We start from the raw sequence: 22,942 nt of genomic DNA on the forward strand, positions 1-22,942 counted from the left end.
GACTCTGCTTCTTGGTTCTCTCCTTTCTGGTGTGACTTTCTGGCCTGGCCCTAGAACATGCAGTTGGACCCTCAGTGATCTTGCCATCTACAGAATCAGCCCTCTGTGTACTTTGTGCCCTTGCTTTCTCTTTCTTTATATAGCAGATAGTTAGTTACCAGTGTAAAAAAAAATCAGTGGATAACTCTAGAAAATTATTCCATAATTATAAAATGCAGTTTTTTTATTTAAAAATATAAATCGACCTTCCAAAACTTGTAAAAGAAAAAATTAATGATTTTAACTTACAATTTTGAATGAGAAAGTGACATGTTTGTTAAAAAACATTGATAACATCTTTAATTTGTTAAATAGGCTGGAAAAGTTAAATTATAATAGACTAAAAATTTAATTTATAATAGACTAAAAATAAATATTTTCAGAGTTTGACTTCTATGAGAATATCCTAACTTCTCTACCCAAGAGAAAAAGTATATACAAAGTAGTAATTCATTATTTTAATCAAAATAATATAAGTCAATTTCTCCTTTCAATAAATGAACAAAACATCCAAAAAGACATATTTACACAATAAAAAGTAAATTATTTGAGAGAAGATAAACTCTATTATTACATTTAAATGAGCAGAAAGACATATTTGCATGATGGTTTTAAGCTGTCCAACAGCCTTCACGAAGGTTCTGTAGTTGATGGCAATGGAGATTTTCCTTTCATCTTAGCTGCCTTTTCCATTTTTACCTGTAAATTTAAAACATTCTTTTATTTACTAAGTAGTAGACCATTCTAAGGAACAAAAGACCACACATACCTCATTTGGATTCAGGCCTTATTTATCACAACCATGCCACACAGTTAATAAGCTGCCATATACTAAAGCCAAAATCCGATCCTTAAAGAGACATGATTGCCTGTTTTTAAGTGCTGTGATTTTAACTTTACAGAAGCATTTTAATAAAAATAATATATAAATAAACATTGCTTTAGAAGAGAGGATCAGTTAATTTGAACTGCTAGTAAAGAAATTTTTTTAATACTTAAAAGCCTAACTATACATCCAGCCTGTGCACACTGCCTACAGTTACAGAATGCACCTAAGCCAGCGGGACTGCTCTGAAACCTGGACTACTTTAAGGATGCTTCCCTGTAATTCTGGTGTCTATATTCCCACAGTGTTCTTCCCAAAGGCCTTGTCCTCCTCCACTGGAGTTCAAGCAAAGCAGCCGCATACATTCCCAAAGTGGCAGCCTTCTAACATTTCAGACACACGTAAACCCTTCCCATGGGATTAAAGAACACAAAGCAGAACACAACACCACCTGCTTCTTACCCCCACTCATATTCACACACCTCAATTTTCATAGACAAGAGAAGGGGACAGAAAATAAACGAATGGCATGGCAGGTGGAGACAGGGCTTCCTAGCTTTCAACCTGGGAGAGAGAGTGTGAAGAAACCAGGAGGGACCTGGTAAAACCAGTCTATCCAATCCCATCAAATCAAAGCAACAGATTCCCAATAATAAAAGTAATAAAACTAACCTGTACTTCTCCCTCATTATTTTCTCTCTCCTCTGTGAAACCAATCTCATTCAGGAACCTTGCATTCATGTCACTGTCACACACTGTTATCAGTCAACAGGTCATCTGAAGGACCTCCGAAGGACACCCTACTCTAAGGCAAAGATTAGAGGTTTTGGAGGCGAAAGAAGAGCATTTGAATTCTACCTCTTTATCAAAGATTTGGGGCAAGAAATTTAACCAATAGTTTCTCATTTGTTTTAAAAAAAGGCATAGTAATAATAGCTACGTCTCAAGCTTGTTCTGAAGGCATAAGTAAGATTATATAGATAAAGATCTGGATACTCAATAAGTACTCAACAATTGCTGCTCCCCTGTCTCCTCTCATTTAAAGCCAAATGTGAGATTTGCAGTAACACTTGGTAGGAACGACTTCTGAAAATGGAACCCAGGGTCACTTTACCACTGAGCCACATCCCCAGGCATTTTTATTTATTTATTTTTATTTTAGAGACAAGGCTCACTCAGTTGCTGAGGTTGACCTGGAATTTCCAATCTTCCTGCCTCAGACTCCTGAGTGGCTTACAGGTGTGTTCCACCATGCCCAATTATATTAGCTCTTTTTTTTTTTTTTTAATGCAGCAAACATGCAAAACAACAAACAAAAGCAGTGTTTGCTCACTTAAAATAGTACTTAATACATCCATCTTGAGTCCTAATTACCTCCTTCTGCTACTTTTCTCTTTCTTTTAAAATTTATTTCCTGGGCCTGGGGATGTAGTTCAGTGGTAGAGTGCTTGCCTAGCACTGGTGAGGCACTGGGTTTGATCCTCAGCATCACATATGAATAAATAAATAAGATAAAGTTATAAAAAAAAGTTTAAAAAATTTATTTCCTGCATAAAGTGCCTTGCACCTAGCAGATCTTTGAAACTTATTTCCTTATTAAAATTCTCCTTTCTTGGGAAAAAGAGAACAAGCATCATCACAGCAGAAGAAAATAATCTGACCTGATATATAAAAGAAGCAACTTCTCAATAACCTCTGAAAGTAGCTGGTAAACCATGTTACCACGAAGGCTTCAAATGTCCAAACCAACTTACTATTATCATAAGATTCTTCCCACACCAAATGTTACCAGTGATTGGCAAAGAATAGAAGCAAAACCCAGATACCCACATAGCACTGCTCTTGAGAGGGATCCTGAACCCAGAGATACAGTTTGCTAATGGTCCCTTTCCTCTCAACAGTTCTGGAGTCAAAGACAAGGACTACTGATGTGTGAGATACATGTCAACTCAGAGGAAATCATTCCTGTTGGGGTTTCTTAGATTTGAACACCATTAATCATACAGGCTAGACAGGTTATAAGTTGTCTCATAAAGCCATAAATCACACAGGCTGGAGAGTTATGAACTATATCTCATAAATCCAGACATTCCAGGTTTACTGCACTCTGCACGGGCCTGGAATATCCTTTAAAGCATTCATAAATAAGAACTCCTTTCATTATCTTCCCAGAAACAAATACACTGGCATGTCTTCAACACTGTCACACTACCCAGGCCTCTGGAGGACACAGACTTCTAGAACCCAGAACAATTAAAATCAATCTGTGAATGTGTGTGTTCCAAAAATGAAGATCAATTTCATTATAAGCCCTACCCTCAATGAGGCTGCAAAAAAAGCATTTTTTTTTAAATCACTCTGGACATTTTATCTCCCTCCCTGATGTCCTCCTACTACCTCTTTTGTCTTTATTATGGTCTAAAAGTTTCTGACCTCCACCCCCAAATTCATATGCTGAAATTTAGGAGGTGGGACCTACAGGCAAGGATTAGGTCATGAGAGCTGGCACCTTGTGCATGGGACTAGCGCCCTGTGAAGGAGACCCCAGAGAGCTGCCTTGCCTTGTCTACCACGTGAGGGCATAATGAGAAGAGGCCATCTGTGGACCAGACACTGAAATTGCACACCTAGATCTAAGACACCCAACCTCCAAAACCGAGAAATAAAACTGTATACAAACCACACAGTTTAGGAATTTTGTTTCAGCAGTCCCAACAAACGGAGACAAACTTAAGCCAGAGCTTTCCAAAAGAATTTTCAGCAAAGATAGGAATGTTTAATATCTGTGAATATGTGTGTTCCAAGAATGAAGATCAGTTTCATTATAAGCCTTAACCTCAATGGGGCTACAAAAAAAGGCAGCTGCAAGCCACATTTGGCTTCTAAGCACTTGAAATGTGGATAGTGTGCCTGAAGTAATTCATTTCAAATTTAAAGTCATTTAAATTTAGACTCATGGAGGCACTTATGGTGAATGGCTATAGCACAGACAGTTCCATCTCGAAAAATTTCTACTGTCCAGTTAAGCCTTAACCACTGATCAGGACTCTCTCCATTTGTTCCGAAAGTCTTCATCAGGAAAGCCAAGCTAATATATCTCTTACTCATTTCCTTTGCTCTTGGATGGTAAATTTATTTAGTATTCTTTTTTCATATCTTTGGTTTTTCAGTGAGATCTTGTCTAAGAGAACATAACAGAAAGCGAATGGAGGTCTGGGAGTGTAGTTCTGTGGCAGATGCTTACCTAGCACGCATGAGGTCCTGGGTTTGATCCTCAGCACCACAAAGAAAAAAAAATAGCGACAGGAGTCTTTACTTTTGTGGAGTTTGCTACTTAGCCAGACAGATAATAATACCCTAACTAGAAAACAGTCCCAAAGGAAGCAGTTTCTGCCATACAGCTGAAATACCATCCCCTAATAATGCCTTAAGCCAACAGACTTTCATCTAACAAAAACCAAAGTCAAATTTCTCAAATATGAACACTGCTATGAAACTTTGGGAAGTAGAAAAAAGGTCTTTGTAGTTGATATCCATGAAGGCAAATGTCAATTATGTGTCAACTTTTATGATTTACTATAAATAATTACTTATGCAAAACTTGGTACATATAAGGCACTAGGAAAAAGACAAGGGTGAACAAAACACTATGCTTCTTCTCCAGGCCTTCACACTCTGGGGAGAAGTGATGAAACTGGCCATCACTGAAAGTGGGAACACATCACACCACACTGCTTGGGTCCTAGCAATTGTTAAGACCTTTGTTTAGTGGTCTCTCTTTTTTAAAAGCTATCAGGTAATTTTAACTTGAAACCCCCTTAAAAAACACTAAAAAGAAATAGTACAGATTAAGAATTCAATTTATTTAATCTTCATTTGATAATTTATCATTTTTTTAGAGAGAGAGAGAGAGAGAGAGAATTTTTTAATATTTATTTTTCAGTTTTCGGTAGACATAACATCTTTATTTATTTTTTATGTGGTGCTGAGGATCGAACCCAGCGCCCTGCGCATGCCAGGCAAGTGCGTTACCACTTGAGCCACAACCCCAGCCCCAGATAATTTATAATTTTTTATGATACATATATTTTATTTCTAATGAGCACATAATTGTATATATTCATGAGGCAAAGTGTGATATTTTACTACCTACACATAAGTGTAATGACATCAGGGTAACTGGCATATCTATCACCTTTAACATTTATTTTTTCTAGGTGTTGAGAACATTCAAAAATCCTACTAGCTATGTTGAAATGTACAGTTAATTGTTGTCAACCATAGGAATCCTTCTATGTTACAAAATATTGGAAGTTATTCCTTCTACCCAAACACCCCTGTACCTGTTAACCATCCTTTCTCTATCCCCTTCTCCCTGACAATTGCATACTTTAAATTAAAAAATAAATAGACCTTGTACTTAAAAATACACAAATGCCAGATACACATAGAGGATGAGGTTGTAGCTCAAAGATACAAAACTTGCCTCGCATGAGTGAGGCCCCGGGCTCAATTCCCAGCAGCAGGGAAGAGGGGAGTCCATATAATTTACAAATATGCTGACAGTTGATATTGTTATTTTATTTGTATATTTAATCAATGTTTATGACCTCTATAAACCAATCATAGAATATATCACATTATTCATTAGTCCTGCTTCTTTCTGAATTATTCTATGTAAACCTCCAGGCCTAATACCAACTGTAAGACTTTGCAAATTATTTTTATGATATTCCACATATCAAAGTAAAATCATTCTATAGTGTATTTCTTACAAGTAAATGCTTAATACCAGTGAATTTCCTTAAAAACCTACCCTTTCCTGATATCGTCTTTCAAAGAAAGCCATGTCATCCTCATCAGGTCTCCTTAAGGAAGAATCTTGACTACTTGTGCCTACTGACATGGAAAAAAACTAAGTGATGACATATTTATGACATATATTCCCCCAGAATTGAAAAAAATACAATGAAATATTTCTTCCTGCTAGGTGATGTTTTATTTTCTGAATGAGAAATGGCCCGAGAAGTCCCAAGACCTAATTCTTTTTAAGAAAGAATGGCATCACAAGACAGAAGTAAACCAATAGCAGCAAACATTCTCTCAAATATTCAACTGGCTGTATTAACACAACGTAGCTATTCCATATGAGTACACTTAGCTATGTCCAACTTTTGACATTGCAACTAGAAATCCATGCTGTGCTTCGTACATGAAGGATAATATAATATAATATAATACAAAAGTATGATAAATGCATGATGTAATACATTGCTGTCTGCATTACTGAGGCTTTACTGAAGCCTTGTATAGGCAACCGCAATGATGACACTATCCGCTTTGAATTTTAGCCATCTTTCATAGTATTTATTTTGTAAAATTAATGAAGTTCTAATTTGTAGGCTAAAAAAAAATTTAAATCTGCTTCAGTAAGGAGAATCCAGTTTTCTTTGTAGATCCTCTAAAAGCCTATGGAGAAAAGTTCACCTTCAGTACAAATGAATGTCTTCATTGGGTGCGTCCATTTCCAAAACAAAATAGCAACTTAGACATCTGTTCTTCTGGTTTCTAAAGTATATAAATTCACCCTCAACCAGCAACCATAAAAGCATCTAACCCCAGTAAATTTCCACAGGGTGCAACCATATCTCAACTATCCTCACAAAAGCTTTGTTGAGAACGCTTACAGTATGAAAGGAAAATCCACACCTCTGGAAACTCTGGGTCTATTCCTGGATCAGGTTGAGCCATTTAAACTATGTCCTTGCAGACTCCCTTTCCCAGACTTGCATTTTAATGGTACATGATCACTCTTACCAGAGGTGACTACAGAAAACTAGCATGCAGAGTCTGTACTTGCTGAAAAGTAGCCCTCGAAAGCTCTTTTTGGATGTCCTTGGCCACTGCATTTTGAAGATCACTATACAAACTTCTTTAAAATTTAGTGTTGGTATGCCACGCATCGGCATCGGCACTGGGAAACTTGTGCTTTCTCCTTTCCAATAAGTTAAAAGAACTTAATCGACCTCACCTGCCCCATGCCGTGGCTGCCATTACACTCAGTCTAAACTGAGGCTTAATGCAGCAATTGTATCAATCTTGAAATCGGCCACGATTGTGGTTTTTTTTTTGTTGTTGTTGTTCATTTTTTACATTCAATTATTGCTTCATTGAGTGTTGATTTTATAAGCAGCATTAGAATCTCTTGTGGAGAATGTCAGGGTATATGAAGATACAAATAAAATCAAAGAAAGTTCTCATTTTAAACTATTAAAACCTAAAATTTACCATACAATTTCCAGAGCACTTGCCCAGCCTGCATGGAGCCCTAGGTAGGATCCACACCACCAACAAAACAAAAACCAAAAAGCCTTTTGATTTCTATCTTCAGTGTTTTCATTCTCTTTTTAAATAAATGAAATATGGAATACTAGCTGTTTAAAATGAATTTATTTGATCTTAATGTATGAATGGCAAAATCCTCCTCACCCATGGTTATCACTGGATTACATCCCCTCGGGGAGAATCCAAAGGATGGAGGTAATCAGTCCACTAGAGGGCACTCTGATTCAAACACCAGGGCCATAGAACCAGAAAAAGTTCTAAAATTTAATTTATATTATTATTATCAGATTCCTTGTTATTCTCAGATTTATCTATTTTTTCCCCAATAAAAAAATGAAGTTGCTTGCTTTCTTGCAGTGTGTGCCAATATAAAAGAAGAGTAAAACAAAAGGCTAACTTTGAGGTCAAATTGTGTTATGTAATAGTAGAAAGAAGAGAAGCTTAGGAAGGAAACCAAAGCTCAGTATTCTTACTCTGTCCAAAAATATTTCTCACTCTAATTCATTACCATTTGTTAGTGTTTCTGGAGAAGAAGTCGATGGTCCTTGCAATGCTTTTAGAAACGCGTGGTCCATGGCAGTAACTGGAGAATTTAAAAATTCAACCGAAGGTGCACCTGAGAACAAAATACATGCAGAATGAAAATCTGTACTTACAGGGATACACACTAGTTATAATGTCTAATGTGAAGTAAATTAGAATCTAAGAAGACTCATTGGCAACCGTTTTGTTTTGTTTTGTTTTGTTTTGTTTTGAGACAGTCTCTCTGAGTTGCCTAGGCTGACCATGAAATTGTCATCCTCCTACCTCAGCCTTCAAAGTCATTGAGATTACAGACATGTGCCATCATGCCCAGCAGAAAACTCCTTTCTACAAAAAAGAAAATGTTAGCTGGGTACAGTGATGCATGCCTATAATCCCAGCAACTCAGGAGGCTGAGGTGGGAGGATCACTTGAGACCAGAAGTTCAAGACCAGTCCTGGCAACACAAAATCCCATCTCAAAAAAAACAAAACAAACAAACAAACAAAAAAACCCACAGGAATTTTTATTTCAATTTTTATCTGTGACATAAAGGAAAATGGTTAAAAAAAGTATTTTTGCATTTTTCAACACCTTTCTCCAAAACATTTTTTTTCTATGAAAAAATATTGTCCATTAATGTACCTATGTCAGCAAATTACTAAACCCTAATATAGTTACAACATTCTCTATAAGAAACCTCTGGTTGACGAGGATAGAATAAGTGTATTTTTAATCTTTTCCTGATCTAAAAATATATCTAAAAAAGTATAAAAAATAAAGAAGAAAGCTCCTTCTCCAATGATTTAAGGAAATATCCACCATTCCCAAACCACAAATTACCTTAGTGCCTGGACTTCTGGACCAAAAGGAAAAGTACAGAGAAAATGTGCACTTCCTCCAAAACTACCACTTCCCCATAGCCCTGTCCCCACATATGGGCACAGGGAAGGAAAGAAACTTTCAGCCCTAAATGGTTTTAAAGTTAGTCCTATCTTGTAATGTGAACAGTAGAGAAAAATTGTTCAGCCCTTCCAATTCTTGGCCTCCTTCCTTTCCCCAGCCACCCTCTCATGTGGCACATGAGAATATAGGAGTGGGAGGGGAGGTTCAGGTCCATTCAGGCCCTAGTGCTGTCCTCTGGTTGATGCATGTGTTACTGCTCTCAGATGCTCAAGGATGGCCTAACTTGTCATTTGGTTCCTCAGCTTGATAGGACCTGGTGGCCTCATACTGGCTCTCACTAGAAGTACAGACTCCCTCAAAGCTTGCCACTTCTTCTATGGAATCCCCTGGCTCTTACGACCCATCTTCAGTTCTGGCCCAGGGGCCACCTTGTCCCCCTATGACAGATTTCACGGCACTGCCATTATCTCACATTTGAGCTACCTGCCAAGCATTCCCTGAGAGCTAGGAATGATGGACCTTGTGTACCATAAAGGAATTGCATCCCAGCCAGAGGTCACCTCGATTTAGGGGCCTACAGGGCTACAGGGCCCCTCTGCCACTGGGCTCCCCCCAACTTGACTGTAGGACAAAAACAAAGTATGGAAGCATATATCTCCTCTCCTCAATCTCACCTCTCTGTACCTTCTCCCTCTATTCCCTCAGGGGCCAAGAGGAGAGATTTTTCTTTCTGAATACTTTGAAGATACTTGGGTGATAAAATACTAGAAATCATAAAAAGGCAACGATGCCAGCTACTATCACTGTTGTTTGGCATTTTTCTGAAAGTAGTAGCCATTAAATTAATCAAAGTAAGAAGGTTCATAAATATTGGAAAGAGGCAAAAATACCATTATTCGCAAAATATAGTAAAATATGTTTAATAACTCTAACATTAAGTAATAAGACTGATAATAAAAATAGCAGAAAACATTTGCTTTTTTATAAACAAACAGAAAACAAAGGAGGAAAAAACATGCATGATACCTCTTTTATTTTCTTTTTTAGTTATACAGATGGACACAATATCTTTATTTTTATTGATTTTTTTTCTCTTATTATCACCTTTATTTATTTATTTTTATGTGGTGCTGGGGATCAAACCCAGGGCTTCACATATGCAGGATGAGCGCTCTACCATTGAGCCACAACTCCAGACCTATTTTTATTGATTTTTATGTGGTGCTGCGGATCAAACCCAGAGCCTCACACGTGCTAGCAACTGCTCTACCACTGAGCTATAGCTCCAACCCAGGATAGCTATTTGAAAAAGAGATTAAATAACTAGAAATAAACTTAATTAAGAACTGTGCAGGACTTCTAGAAAAACAATTTCAGAATCCCACGTAGCTTCACAGAAGATAAGTGACAACATTTCAAAAATATCAATCATTTCTACCTCAATCTACACATTCTATGTGATTTCAATTAAAATGATAATTCGTATTTTTATAATTTATTTTTTTAACCATAAGATTTATTTTTATTTTTTTTTAGTCATACATGCAGCAGAATGTATTTTGACATATAATACATACATGGAATGTACATACATCAATCTTATTGTCTATTCTATTCTGCTGCCCTTCGTATCCCCCCTACTCCTCCCCTCCCCTCCCATCCTTTCTCTCTATCCAATCTAATATGACACACTTTTTTTTCTTTTTCTCATCACAACATCATATATGTATTCTGTATAACAATGAGGTTCTCCTTCCATCTTCCATGCAACTCCCCTTCTCCCTCTTTTTCCCTCTGACCTCTCTTCCCTATTTAGTGGTAGGCTTCTTCTCATGCTCTTCCTCCCTATCCCATTTTGAGTCAGAGAAGACATTCAGCATTTGTTTTTTAGGGATTGGCTAACTTCACTTAGCATAATCCACTCTAATGCCATCCATTTCCCTGCAAATGCCATGATCTTGTTATTTTTTAGTGCTGAGTAATATTCCATTGTGTATAAATGCCACATTTTTTAATCCATTCATCTATTGAAGGGCATCTAGGTTGGTTCCACATTCTAGCTATTGTAAATTGTGCTGCTATAAACATTGATGTGGCTGTGTCCCTGTAGTATGCTCTTTTTCATATTTTTATAATTTCACAAAAGATGCTATGATTCAGTAAAAATTAAAAGGAAAGACTGACTCAGAAAAATTCTGAAGTCATAAAATTAAGCCATAAATTAATTAATTTACTTACTATATGGTTGTATTAACAAAAACAATATGGTAAATTGTACAGAAATATTGAGGCCAACTACGGAGGCCATAGCGTTCTGTAGGTTGAAACCAAACATTAGCTGAAGAACCCAGATCAAGTTGTTAACTTCTATGAAGTTGCTTACTTCTCAATAGATGAATGGCTTAAGAAACTGTGGTATATATCCCACATTTACTATATGGTTGTATTATACACTCCACACACAGTGGAGTCCTAAACATCATTAAAAAGAATGAAAAGTATGGCATTTGCTTATAAATGGATGGAATGAAGAGCATCATGCTAAGTGAAATTAGCCAAACTCAGAAACTCAAAGGTCGAATGTTTTCTCTTATAGATGGAAGCTAGAGTAAAAGAAAGGAAAGGGGGAGGGAAGAATAAGATTACCTAAAGAAGCAATCAAACACTAATAGGCAAGAGAAATGAAGTCTAGGAGAGTAGAGGAAGGAGAAGGGGGTGGGATAGGAGGGAAAAGGGCAAGGGAACAGGGAGATTATGAACTGAGATCAGTTTCTACGCATGCATGAATATATCCAGATGAACCCAACTCCTATGTATAACCATAAAACCCTCATATTAAAAAACAAAACAAAAGGAAGTTGTTTACTTCTCTGTGCTGTCTCCTAGTGTGTAAAATAAGACTACTCTAACCCATGGAGTTGTTGGGAGGATTAAATGAGGAAATACACATGAAACGGTTGGAATAACCCATGGCACAAAGCCTCCACCATCATCATTATCTCTGTACTTGTATTTGGATTCTCTGTAGCTGATACATAAGCCTATTACAATCATGTACCTATTAAAACTGCAAATTCTACTTTACTTACGGAATTTAACAAGTTAGATGTCTAAACTACCTAGAATAGAAAAATGCATAAAGATATCAAGACAATCTTAGAAAATGAACATAAACAGGAGGAAGAACAAATATCAAAACACCATGAAGCCATCAAAATTTTGTATACATAATATTGGCACAGGACAGACAAACAGGCCAGCAATACAAAATAACAAGTGTGATAGACTGTGTAAAAGTTTCCTATTATTTGACAAAGAATGGTGTTGGATAACTGTCCACCAATTTGGACAAAACCTGAAGTTAGACATAACTATCTCATAGTTTCACAAAAAAGACAACAATTCCAGATGCCTGAAAAAGCTAAAAATGTAATTGCATATTAAGGTAAAATGAAGAAGAGTATGTTTCTAAAATTAGAGTAAAAAATACATTTGAATAGGGAAGGCCTGTCCAAAATTTAAAAACTATGACTTTTTTCCCCTAAGATTAAAAGATGGACTTAGGGATATAGCTTCATGGTATAGCATTTGCCTGGAATGTGCAAGGCCCTAGGTTTGATCCCCAACACTGAAAAAGAAAAGAAAAAAAAGAAAAGATTAAAAAAAAGTGACAGATTGGGAGAAAATATTTGCAACATACAGAAAGAAAGGATTAGTTTTCAGAATAAATAAAGAAGACTTTGCATAAATCAATGAAAAAAGATAAACACAGAAAAACAAGCAAAAATATGAACAGACAATTCACAGAAAGTAAAACAGCCAATATATATGAAAAGATCCTCATCTCACTAATAACAAAGTGACAAAAAGCAAATTGAAGCAATAAACAATTTCACACAACAGACTGGCAAAAATTAAGTTTAATAATATCAATGATGAGCTCAAATGTGAGAAAGTAGGTAAGATGAATCACCATGAGAGGAATTAAAAACAAGTTCTGGGCTGCGGATATTGTTCAGTTCAGTTAGTAGAGTGCTTGCTTTGCATGCACAAGGCCCTGGGTTCAATACCCAGCACCAAAAAACAAAAAAAACAAAACAAGTTCTAGGGGCTGGGGTTGTGGCTCAGTGGTAGAGCACTTGTCTAGCACGGGTGAGATGCAGGTTCGATTTTCGGCACCACATAAAAATCAATAAAGTAAAGATATTGTGTCCAACTATAAGTAAAAAAAATCCAAGAAAGAAAACAAGTTCTGGGACTGGGATTATAACTCAGAAGTAGAGCACTCGCCTAGCATGCATGAGGCACTGGGTTCGATCCACAGCACCACATAATAATAAAATAAAGATATTGTGTCCACCTATAACTAAAAAATAAATATTTAGGAAAAAGAGAGAAGCTTCTGCATTTGGGGAAGACAACTTGCATTCGGCATATATTAAAAATTCACATGAGCACACACTTCACCCCAGCAATTGTACTTCCCTATAGCTACCTTAAAGTCAAAGTCATAAAAGGACACAAGGAAGCAAGTTCAAGTATTTTTCTGCACAAGATTGTTTGTAATGGCAAAAAAGATGGAAACTTAAATGCTATGAACAAGGAAATAGCTAAACTGATAAACTCCAGTGTGGAATATTGTGTAGCAATGAAAAAGAATGAAAATAAATTCATGTTTCCTGACATAATAGGCCTTCAAAATTTTCTAAGAAAAAGAAGTAAACTGTAAAAATGTATGCTTAAGAGAAAATTCAGTTAGTTAATGACAGCAAATTACTCTCTGGGAAAGAAAGTGGCGTAAGGGAAAGAAAGTGGTGTAACGAAAAGTGTGTACAATGGGACTTTATATTTCATTTCTATTGTTTGAAGTTTTACGAGAAAGTATTCATGTATGTTTACATAATTTTAATGAAAAAATAAAATATATCTTTGTTGTAAAAAGAAAATAAAATTCCCACATAGAAGTGTTTAATGTAGACAGGGAACATATTCACCTCCCCAATCTCCCTCAACTCTCTTAAGTTTACAGCTACCTTCAAGAGTTTAGAATACATCCTATTAAACCTTTCCCTATATTAGTTAGACTTACATGTACACAGAAGATATATGGGGGTACATACATGTACGGACAAATTTTATATAGATGTGATTACATGTATGCAGGCAAAGGTACAGATACACACATGAGCACAGGCCTACAATTTTCCAAAATGAGATGATCATAATGCTAAAAACAGGACAAAATAGGGTAACAAGTAAACCGTATCATGTCAAACAAAATAAACATTATTTGGCTACCACAAACAATGGGGATATGAATGGGATACGTACAGGTACTGAAGTAGAAGTGATCTTTCTCCTTGTTTTTTTTTCCCTAAATTTTCTATAATGACAATGTATCACATAGTGGCAATGAAATCTTCTAAAGATTAACAATCAACTGAGGGAATATGTTCTAAAAAAATAAACATGATGAACATAAATTGCTCAACAAAGACTTCACCACTGTTAGCGCCATAAAAATCATGACAAGATCACAATTCATCATCTGTCATCACTTACCGATCCCACTGTCATCTAATCGCAGGTAGCCTTCTGCCAGTGAGCTGAAACCAGTTAATCCTCCCATTGCTGCATAAGGAACATCCTGTCCCACTGGTTTTCCCTGAGCCATTCTTTCTTGCTTTGTTTCCACGACTGTGTCATGGGCATATGCAGGCTGACCACAAGCACACGTGAAAGAGCTATGGAATCCTGAACACTTGGAACCTGAATAAAGACGGAAAAGATGTTACATGTTTAAAATTCAGGGACTGTACTGTCCACCCAAAGGATATGGTTTGGCCAAAGATGGCTGAATCTAGATCCTCCGACCCTTTATCCCAGTGTCTCTGACCTCCCTGCAGGCCACTGCTCTTACTTCTGAAAGATGGTGAAGATGGTAAGTGGGTACATAAGGTACATAGAAGGAAAAAGATTTTTTTGCAAAACCAGCTGGGACTAAAGAAAGGAAGTTAAAGAATGCAGTATAGGAAATGCAGACCCTGTCCTCAAAACCCAAGTTAAATGCACATATGATGGGGACAGCCCAGTGGGCAGGTCCAGGTTGAAATCATGTAGAATACCCTACAGATCAACTCCGATAAAAGCCATACAGAAAAACCAACCCATAAACCCAAAAAAGATCCAAAGGATAGTACTGACGAATGCTACAACACCAAGGAGTCATGAAAATATTATGCCAGGTCCAAGAAGTCAGTCACAAAAGACCACATATCTTATGATTTAACTTACATGAAATGTCCAGTACAGGCAAATCCATAGATATAGAAAGTAAACTGGTGGTTGCAAAGGGGTGGAGAGAGATAGGAATAAGGAATGACTACTAACAAATATGGAGTTTCTTATTAAGGTAATGAAAATGTTCTAAAATGTATTATGCTGTTACCTGCCCAAGATTCACTTTGATGAATATATTTAAAATCATTAAATTGTATGTCTTAAAGATATGCATTATATCTAAATAAAGGTTTTATATTAAAAAAAAACAAGCCATATTGGATGGAAGCCAGAATATATCATTAGTAGAATCATTACCAGCTCACACCTCTCAAAAATAGAGAGAGCCATGACACATAAATCTGCTTTATCCAACACTTATATGAAGTCTTTGAAACATGTTCATTTCTGCTCCTTTCAATTTAAATGTTTTAGAGGTTAAGTTTCCCTTATCAAAAGTTTTTGGGCCTGGAAATATTTCAGATTTTAGACTTCTTTGGATTTTGGAATATTTGCATAGACTACTCCCCAATCTGAAAAATTTTGAGTATCATATCAGCCCCCCCACCAAATTTTTGTTTTATAACAGGGATTGAATTCAGGTGCACTCAACCACTGAGCCACATCCCCAGCCCTATTTTATATTTTGTTTAGAAACAGGTTCTGATGGAGTTGCTTAGCACCTCACTTTTTGCTCAGGCTGCTTTTGAACTCGAGATCCCCCTGCCTCACCTTTCCAAGCCACTGGATTACAGGCATCCACCACCTCACCTGGCTCAGCTCAAATATTTGATGTGTGAAATTCTTTTTAGAAATCTGAAAAGGGGCTGGGGTTGTGGCTCAGCAGCAGAGCACTCGCATAACTCATGCAAGGCACTGAGTTCCATCCTCAGCACCACATAAAAATAAATAAAGAAATAAAGGTATTGTATCCAAGTACAACTAAAAAATACACAGACATTTATATATATTTTAAATCTGAAAAAAAACTTAGTTGAGGCCTGCAGTTGTAGCTCAGTGGTAGAGTTCTTGCCTAGCATGCACAAGGCCCTGGGTTTGATCCCCCAAACAAGAAGAACAAAAGAGGAAGGAGCAGGAGAGAAGAACAAGAAAAATTTAGTTGATTAAACTCCTACTTTTTAAATTTTTGAATCAGATTGGATCGTGTCTTGTAATTCTCTAAATAAAATCTATTCCCATAATTTATGAGGTTAGAGTTAATGATTATTAAGCATACCAATAACTCTATGTATCTATACATTAAATTTTGCTTAGTTGTTTTTTTATTTTTCAATTCAAGATAAGATAAAAAAAACAATTCAAGATAAGATAAAATTCAAAATGAAGAGATAATTGCAGATATCAAGAGACCAAAATACCAAGAGGCTGAATTGTGTTTGCAAGTGAGGAAGGTCATGCTCATGCCTACCACTATATTTCAGTGCCTGGAATGATAGTGCCTAGGACAGAGTAGGTGCTCTGATTTATTTACTGAATGAAGTGATGTGATGTGAATGCCCATTTGACTCCTCCTCTCTTAGGCTTTTGTTGAAAAGAAGAATAAGAAGAGTTGTTTTTGTCAGGGCTGGATCATTAATAAAGATATTTTATTGTGGGGGATTAGTATTGGGGATTGAATTCAGGGACACTTAACCACTGAGCCACATCCCCAGCCCAATTTTGTATTTTATTTAGAGACACGGTCTCCCTGAGTTCTTCAGCGCCTCGCCATTGCTGAGGCTGGCTTTGAACTCAAGATCCTCCTGCCTCAACCTCCCCAGCCCCTGGGACTAGAGATGTGCCTCATAATAAAGATATTTTGTGTAAGTAAATTAAATATATATTTTGTGTTAAGTAAATCCACATATAATGTAATTTCATGCGTGAAACTCTTATAAAATAGGATGATCATAAGGAATAATCCAGGGCCATGAATAATTTAGATAATGTGTGTGAGTTAATGAGGGTCTTCCTTGAGTTTCTTATCCACATCTATCTCGGTTTTAACCAAAGCCACTTCAGCCCCACATAGACACCCTCCCTCCTGTGCTCTATTCCAGTCTGCTTAGCTCTTTAATATTGGCTCTGTACCTGATTAAACTGGTACAAAGACACATTCAATATTCAATAGAGAAATTCAACCAACCTGTGGCTATGTATAATAGTGTAACTTACATGCATTGCATATAAAACCAGGTGCAGGGCTGTGTTGATCAGCAAAGTGCTTGCACCTGCAGCGAACAGGCTGCGTGCCATTCAAAGGCACAAAAAGGTAAGCCCTGCACTGGCAGCCAGTCACTCGGCAAGGCAGATCAATGGGGCGCTGCTGTGGAATTGTTTCAAAGTCAGTTTTATGTTGCTTATACCTGAAAAAAGAAAGGGAAGACATACAAACACAATTGGGTATTGCCAAAAGTTACAATCTCTATTCTGTCAGATGCAAATACAATTCTGTTTTGTTTGGTTTTGCTATTCTTGTTAATAAGGAAAACAAACTCCTCTGTATGCAGTATTTGTCAGCTTTGGTCAGAGGGCATCTTCGTACTTTTACATTTTTTTTAATTATATAAGAAGTTTCACAGCAATACCAAGATACATAAAATACTTGCTCATCCTTGCATAACCTGAGAGTGTCAAAGAGGTTCTTTATAAAAATGCTTTTGAGGGGCTGGGGATGTGGCTCAGCGGTACAGCGCTTGCCTCACGAGTGCAAGACCCTGGGTTCGATCCTCAGCATCACATAAAAACAAATAAGTGAAATAAAGGTATTATGTCTAACTACAACTAAAAGATAAATATTTTTTTAAAAAAAGAAAGTTCATTTTGGAATATATGCCCTAAAAATAATTACACATAAAGAAAAAGCATTGTGCATAAAAGCAATATTAATAATAGTATCTATAATAGCAAATATATACCATATGTGTACACGTGTACATATGTATATACATACATACATGGAATGGATAAGCAAACAACTAGGGGATAGTTTTCAAATTTTTTTAACCCTTTCTTCAAATAAAATCTTTCACAGACAAATGCAACCTCAGACCCAGGTAGCCTGAATATGAAATAACAAAAGCAGAGTCAGTAAAAGAAGGAATTGAAGCCCCCCTTCCCTTCCCTAACCTGCCCTTCCAGCTGCTGCACCCTTGAGTCTTGCTCACTTCTCAGTGAACACTGGGCTAGCTGGAGTATCAGAAGGTATTAAAAATCTTGTCTGAGATTACTCTAATAATGTAAGTTATTGTTTATATAATAAAAATATATACTTCTGTGATTCTGTCATTAAAAAAGAGCTCAATATTTTATACACACACAAAACCAACAACTAAATGAACTATGCAAAGAAAAATTACGTAGATAAAGCTAGTAGTATAACAGCAACTGGCTGTTGGATGGTGTGTGTTCTATATACCTCCCCATTTTCCTTAATGACAATGTCTCACTTCCATAACAAGGGGAAAAAATAGTTTGAATAGAGATCTCAGTACTACAAATTTCTCCATTGAATTTGGCTGGGTTTTTGAGGGTCAAATCCATGCTCTACAAATGCTACATAGGTAAGAAACTAGCATGAAATCTTTACAAGAATAAATTATAAAAGTATCATAAATTTACCAAACCCTTCTTCAGTTCTAAAAGATAGCAACACATGCCTCTCCTCCATCCATCACAATGTTTTTAACTGAGATTGTTAGATAAGCTTAAAGTCAATCCATATACACATTACTCATCCTAGCAACTGCCTAAAACAACCTCCGGCAAAGTGCAACTGTAAACAGCAACTACACAAAAAGTCTCTCAAAAATGAGCCCCAGGAATTCCTATCAAAACAAGAAATTTACCCTTCAGTGGTTTCCTCAGAATAAAAAAATTGAAAACACGTAATAGGTTCAGTAGTTTTTCTGTGAAGCAGTTTGATCATTTTGATCTTTACAACTGTGAGAAGGTAGTAAAAATCTGAAGTAGAGCATGTACACAGAGAAATGCAAACCTTAGACCCAGGCAGCCTGCATCAAGGACTGGAGCCCCCTATACCTCCTTTGCCTCTGTGATTTTCTTGGAACATGATCCTTGTAACCAAAAGCAAACATTGTAACAAAAGCAGTGTATGCTTATGTTTTTATTTCTAAAGAAAGGTTCTTTTAAAAAAGTATCAACACAGCTGTTCTTTAAGATGGGAAGGGTGCTTAGTAAATTTGAGGAGGAATGGTCGTTTATCAATGGGTAGCATGGGACAGGTGGACACTGCTTCCTAGCCAAACTGAAAGATCCACAGCAGAGTTGCGGGAGCACCAATATCTTGTTCACCAAGAAAACAGACGTGCTTAAGGCAATAGTCTATGAGTCTAAAAGAATAGAACCAAAAAAAAAAAAAAAAATTAATGACAAAAAACTTTTAGGTATTTCTATTGTTTTATGTAAAGGCCTATTTTTTAAGGATTTTTGTTTTGTTTTCTTTTGTTTTGTTTTACTTGTAGATAGACTGCGTGCCTTTGTTTACTTTTATGTGGTGCTAAGGATCGAACCCAGTGCCTCACACTTGTGAGGCAAGCACTCTGCCACTAATTAACAGCCCCATCCCAAGGCCTATTTTTAAATGTTTCTTAATCATCACATTATTACTTATGGAAGGAGAATATGTTTTGCTATTGTTCTTATTTTCTAGTCATGAGAAAATAGCAATAAACTATGTTACCTATGTGTACAAAAACACAGTGTCTCCGGGCCAATGAGTTTACAATCCATTCCTGTTGGTGATCGCCAGCTCACAAATAACCTGTTCTGTAAGCGCATAGGTAAAACTTTCTTTTTGTATTCTTCATATTCTTCAGGAGTAAAAAGTTTCCCTCCATCGTCCTTACCAACAATTCTACAACAGAAATCATTGTTCTTATTACCCTTGAGAATGTTCCAGGTTACACATACTAAACTCTAATTAAAACTATACTTGTATAGTTAAAGGAAAGGCTGCTTTGAGGTTTTTTTGTTTGTTTTGTTTTAGACACCTGTTAAGAGCCCCATTACAAACCATGATAATAAAACTTTTGCTTCTGATGGCGTTCAGCCATGCTACCCCAAAACATGACTCCTTGGCATTTGAGGAAGCAGCAGAAGCAGGAAGGCCACTCTCACCTTCCCTGTGTTCTTCTTCCATACAGTAGGTCATACATCAGTCATTCCAGAGGTCCCCTCCCCATACCTGGAGGAAAAGCACATGCTGGAGGAGATACCATGACAGGGAGAAGAATCTGAACAAATAGGCCTTACTAAATGCTCCCCAATTTGTACCATTAGGACACACCCTTTTGTCCTTTGGTCATACTTCTCCAGGACTATCCACTCTTTATCAAACCTAAGCATAAAAACACACAAGATCTCCTGTTTCTTTGGGTCTTCACTTCTGAAGGGTCTTATAAAACTGAAATAAATTGGCAAGCTTTTCTCTTGTTAATCTGTCTTTTATCATAGGTATCTCAGCCATGAACCTAGTGATGACTGAAGAAATCTCTTCTCTCCTACTATTCCCTGATAACAAAGGATTATAAATTAAAAGTCAATGATTTCACACCATCTGCCTTTACTGATTAAGGCATATCAATGGAAGATTACTATATATTTATCTCAGTTTCTCCTATGACTCTGAGCCAGACAGGTTCGTTCTTCTCATTAAAATCGAGAGCCTAAGCTGCTGAAAATCTAATGTTTTTGTCTTTAAAAAAAATAGTACCAACAACAACAAATCAATGAAGAAGCCAACATGACTAATTCCATACCTGAACCTAAGCCCTGGCCAGGAGTTTAAATTTATGTAGGCTCTGAAAACCTGCTTGGATTTGCACAGGCTCATACCGACACTTGGGTATTGGACAATTAGGTGTTTCATTGCTTAATTTCAGATTCCAAAATTTTATGGGAAAAATCAAGCCATCACAATTTCTGGAGGAAAAGAAGGTACAACTAAACAAAGGTCTTCAAAGAGGAAGACATTTCTCCATGAAAATGCACCCTAACTTCTAAAAATCATAAAAAGTGTCATTTGTGAAACGCAGCATAACTTTTTTTATGGAATACATACATTTTTCTGAACTTGAAACTGTTCGTTGAGGTAGAAAATAAAAAAAACAATTATGAAATCCTTCAACTTTCTTCCTTATTTAAGCAATTGAGATATACAATAGAAAAAAAACCTTTTTTTTTTGTTATTCTTTTTGTTGTTGTTTGTTTTGGCAGAGCCCAGAGGTACTCTGCCACTGAGCTACATCCACAACCTTTTTCATATTTTAATTTGAGACATCTTCTCTCTAAATTGCACAGGCCATCCAGGACCTGTAGATCTTCCTGCCTCAGCCTGGCAATTTGCTGAGATTGCTGGCATGCAACCACACCTCTGTCCAAAGGACATTTACTTCCAAGGAAAACTGAGGATAATTACACTTTATTATTACATTCAAGAAGAATACCTACAGAGAACAGAAAGGTATCTATCTATCTATTTATTTACACTTTTATTACTAGATGGATACAATACCTTTATTTTGTTTATTTTACATGGTCCGAGATCATACATTTAGTTATCTAAAAAAATAATGACTGCTTTCAAAACTTATTTCATAAACAGATCATGTTTTGTTGTAATTACCCGCACAACAAAAATTTTAGTGTATCCTAAACATTTCTAAGCTCCTTACCATGGCCCAATTAACTGGATTTCTAAAGCTAGTGGGTATATTTCAGACTGATCTCCAAAAATTAATAAGAGACAATTACGAAGAAATTCTGCTATGACACCTGCAGGATTTGTTAGTAATATTTTGACTTATAGTGAAGGAGGTGTTCAAAAAGATATTTGGCGTTTAATTGCTGCCTCAGAATATTTACATTTTACAGATAAACCTTTACCAAAATTTGTCGGCAAGAACTGTAAAGAAGGATCTTCTATGGCTTAAGAGCTTGTGTCCAATCTCCTTATGTTTTAATTATTGGAAATGTAAAAGTTAAATGGATAGATGACAGATATATTGTTACTTGTAATAAGTGCAACCTAACTAATTGTATTTCTAGGTATAATGGAGGAAAACGAGTGCTGATATTTCATCAGCCCTCTTTCGTTTTATTACCTGCTAATATTTCAGAGCCATGGTATGCTGATGCTGGTTTACAAGTCTTGCAGCAAATTCATGCCCAGCTAACAAGACCTAAACGTGCTATTGGAGTCATAATTGTTGGTGTCTTAGCACTGGTCTCTTTTATTGCCTCAACTGTCTCTGCATCTCTGACATTGTCTCAGAATATTCAGCATGCAAAATTTCTTAATAATTTAGCTCAAAATACTTCCAAGGCTCTGCGTAATCAAGTAAATATTGATGAAAGAATTGAGACTAAATTAAACGCCTTAGAGGCGACTGTTATAAACATAGGTAATGAACTTTCAGCCTTAAAATTTAAGGAAAGGCTTAAATGCCATGCTAATTATAAGTATGTATGTGTTACAGCTGCCAGGTACAATGCTTCTCTCTGGGATTGGGAGAAGGTTAAAAACCATTTATTAGGTATTTGGCAAAATAGTAATAATAGCTTGGATATTCTGGAACTTCATCACCATATCCAAGACATTCAAAATAATAGAGCTGATTTTTCAGATCCTTCTTCTTTGGCTAACCAAATATTGAAGGAGTTAAATGGATTCAACCCTGGAAATATTCTTAAACACTCTGCTTGGTACATTATTGGATTATTCTCCTTGCTGTTAATTCTCTTTTGTATTGTAACCATAGGATGGCGATTCTTCCAATCAAGAATCCAGGAACTCCAAAGAGTGAACCGCCGCTTCATTGTTAAGAAAAGAAAGGGGGGATATGTGGGGAGCCATTCTGACACGTGATTGGGTGACTCCCGTTAAGGGCCTGAGGCGCTTTGACTCTTTCGAAGCTTTTCCGACCCTTTCCTGATGAGAGAGCCCATCCGTGTGGGGGTGTGCCTGACCACTGACCCCGGGGACCCAATCACTGACCCTGACCT

General features: G+C 36.6%; 1 protein-coding gene across 11 annotated transcripts in view; it reads right to left on the reverse strand.

The window, feature by feature from the left end:
- Window positions 1–194: 194 nt before the first annotated feature.
- Window positions 195–22,942, reverse strand: part of LOC308643867 (protein FAM221A) — a 330,925-nt gene continuing 308,177 nt past the window's right edge. For 2 of the 11 annotated variants that reach the window (XM_081284236.1, XM_081284233.1), the window contains 6 exons: window positions 19,620–19,793; window positions 17,093–17,283; window positions 14,201–14,407; window positions 7,719–7,826; window positions 5,682–5,761; window positions 195–738 (listed from right to left, as the gene is read on the reverse strand). In XM_081284236.1, the coding sequence (XP_081140362.1) occupies window positions 670–738; window positions 5,682–5,761; window positions 7,719–7,826; window positions 14,201–14,407; window positions 17,093–17,283; window positions 19,620–19,793 (829 nt within the window). In that variant the 3' untranslated portion in view covers window positions 195–669. Of the gene's footprint in view, window positions 739–1,535; window positions 1,671–5,681; window positions 5,765–6,896; window positions 7,070–7,718; window positions 7,827–14,200; window positions 14,408–17,092; window positions 17,284–19,619; window positions 19,794–20,056; window positions 20,124–22,942 lie in introns of those variants that run through there. The other 9 variants (XM_081284235.1, XM_081284230.1, XR_014020838.1 and 6 more) reach the window with 8 other exon arrangements.

The sequence above is a fragment of the Spermophilus citellus genome (assembly GCF_964194105.1).
Source record: "Spermophilus citellus genome assembly, chromosome: 3".
Lineage (NCBI taxonomy): Eukaryota > Metazoa > Chordata > Mammalia > Rodentia > Sciuridae > Spermophilus > Spermophilus citellus.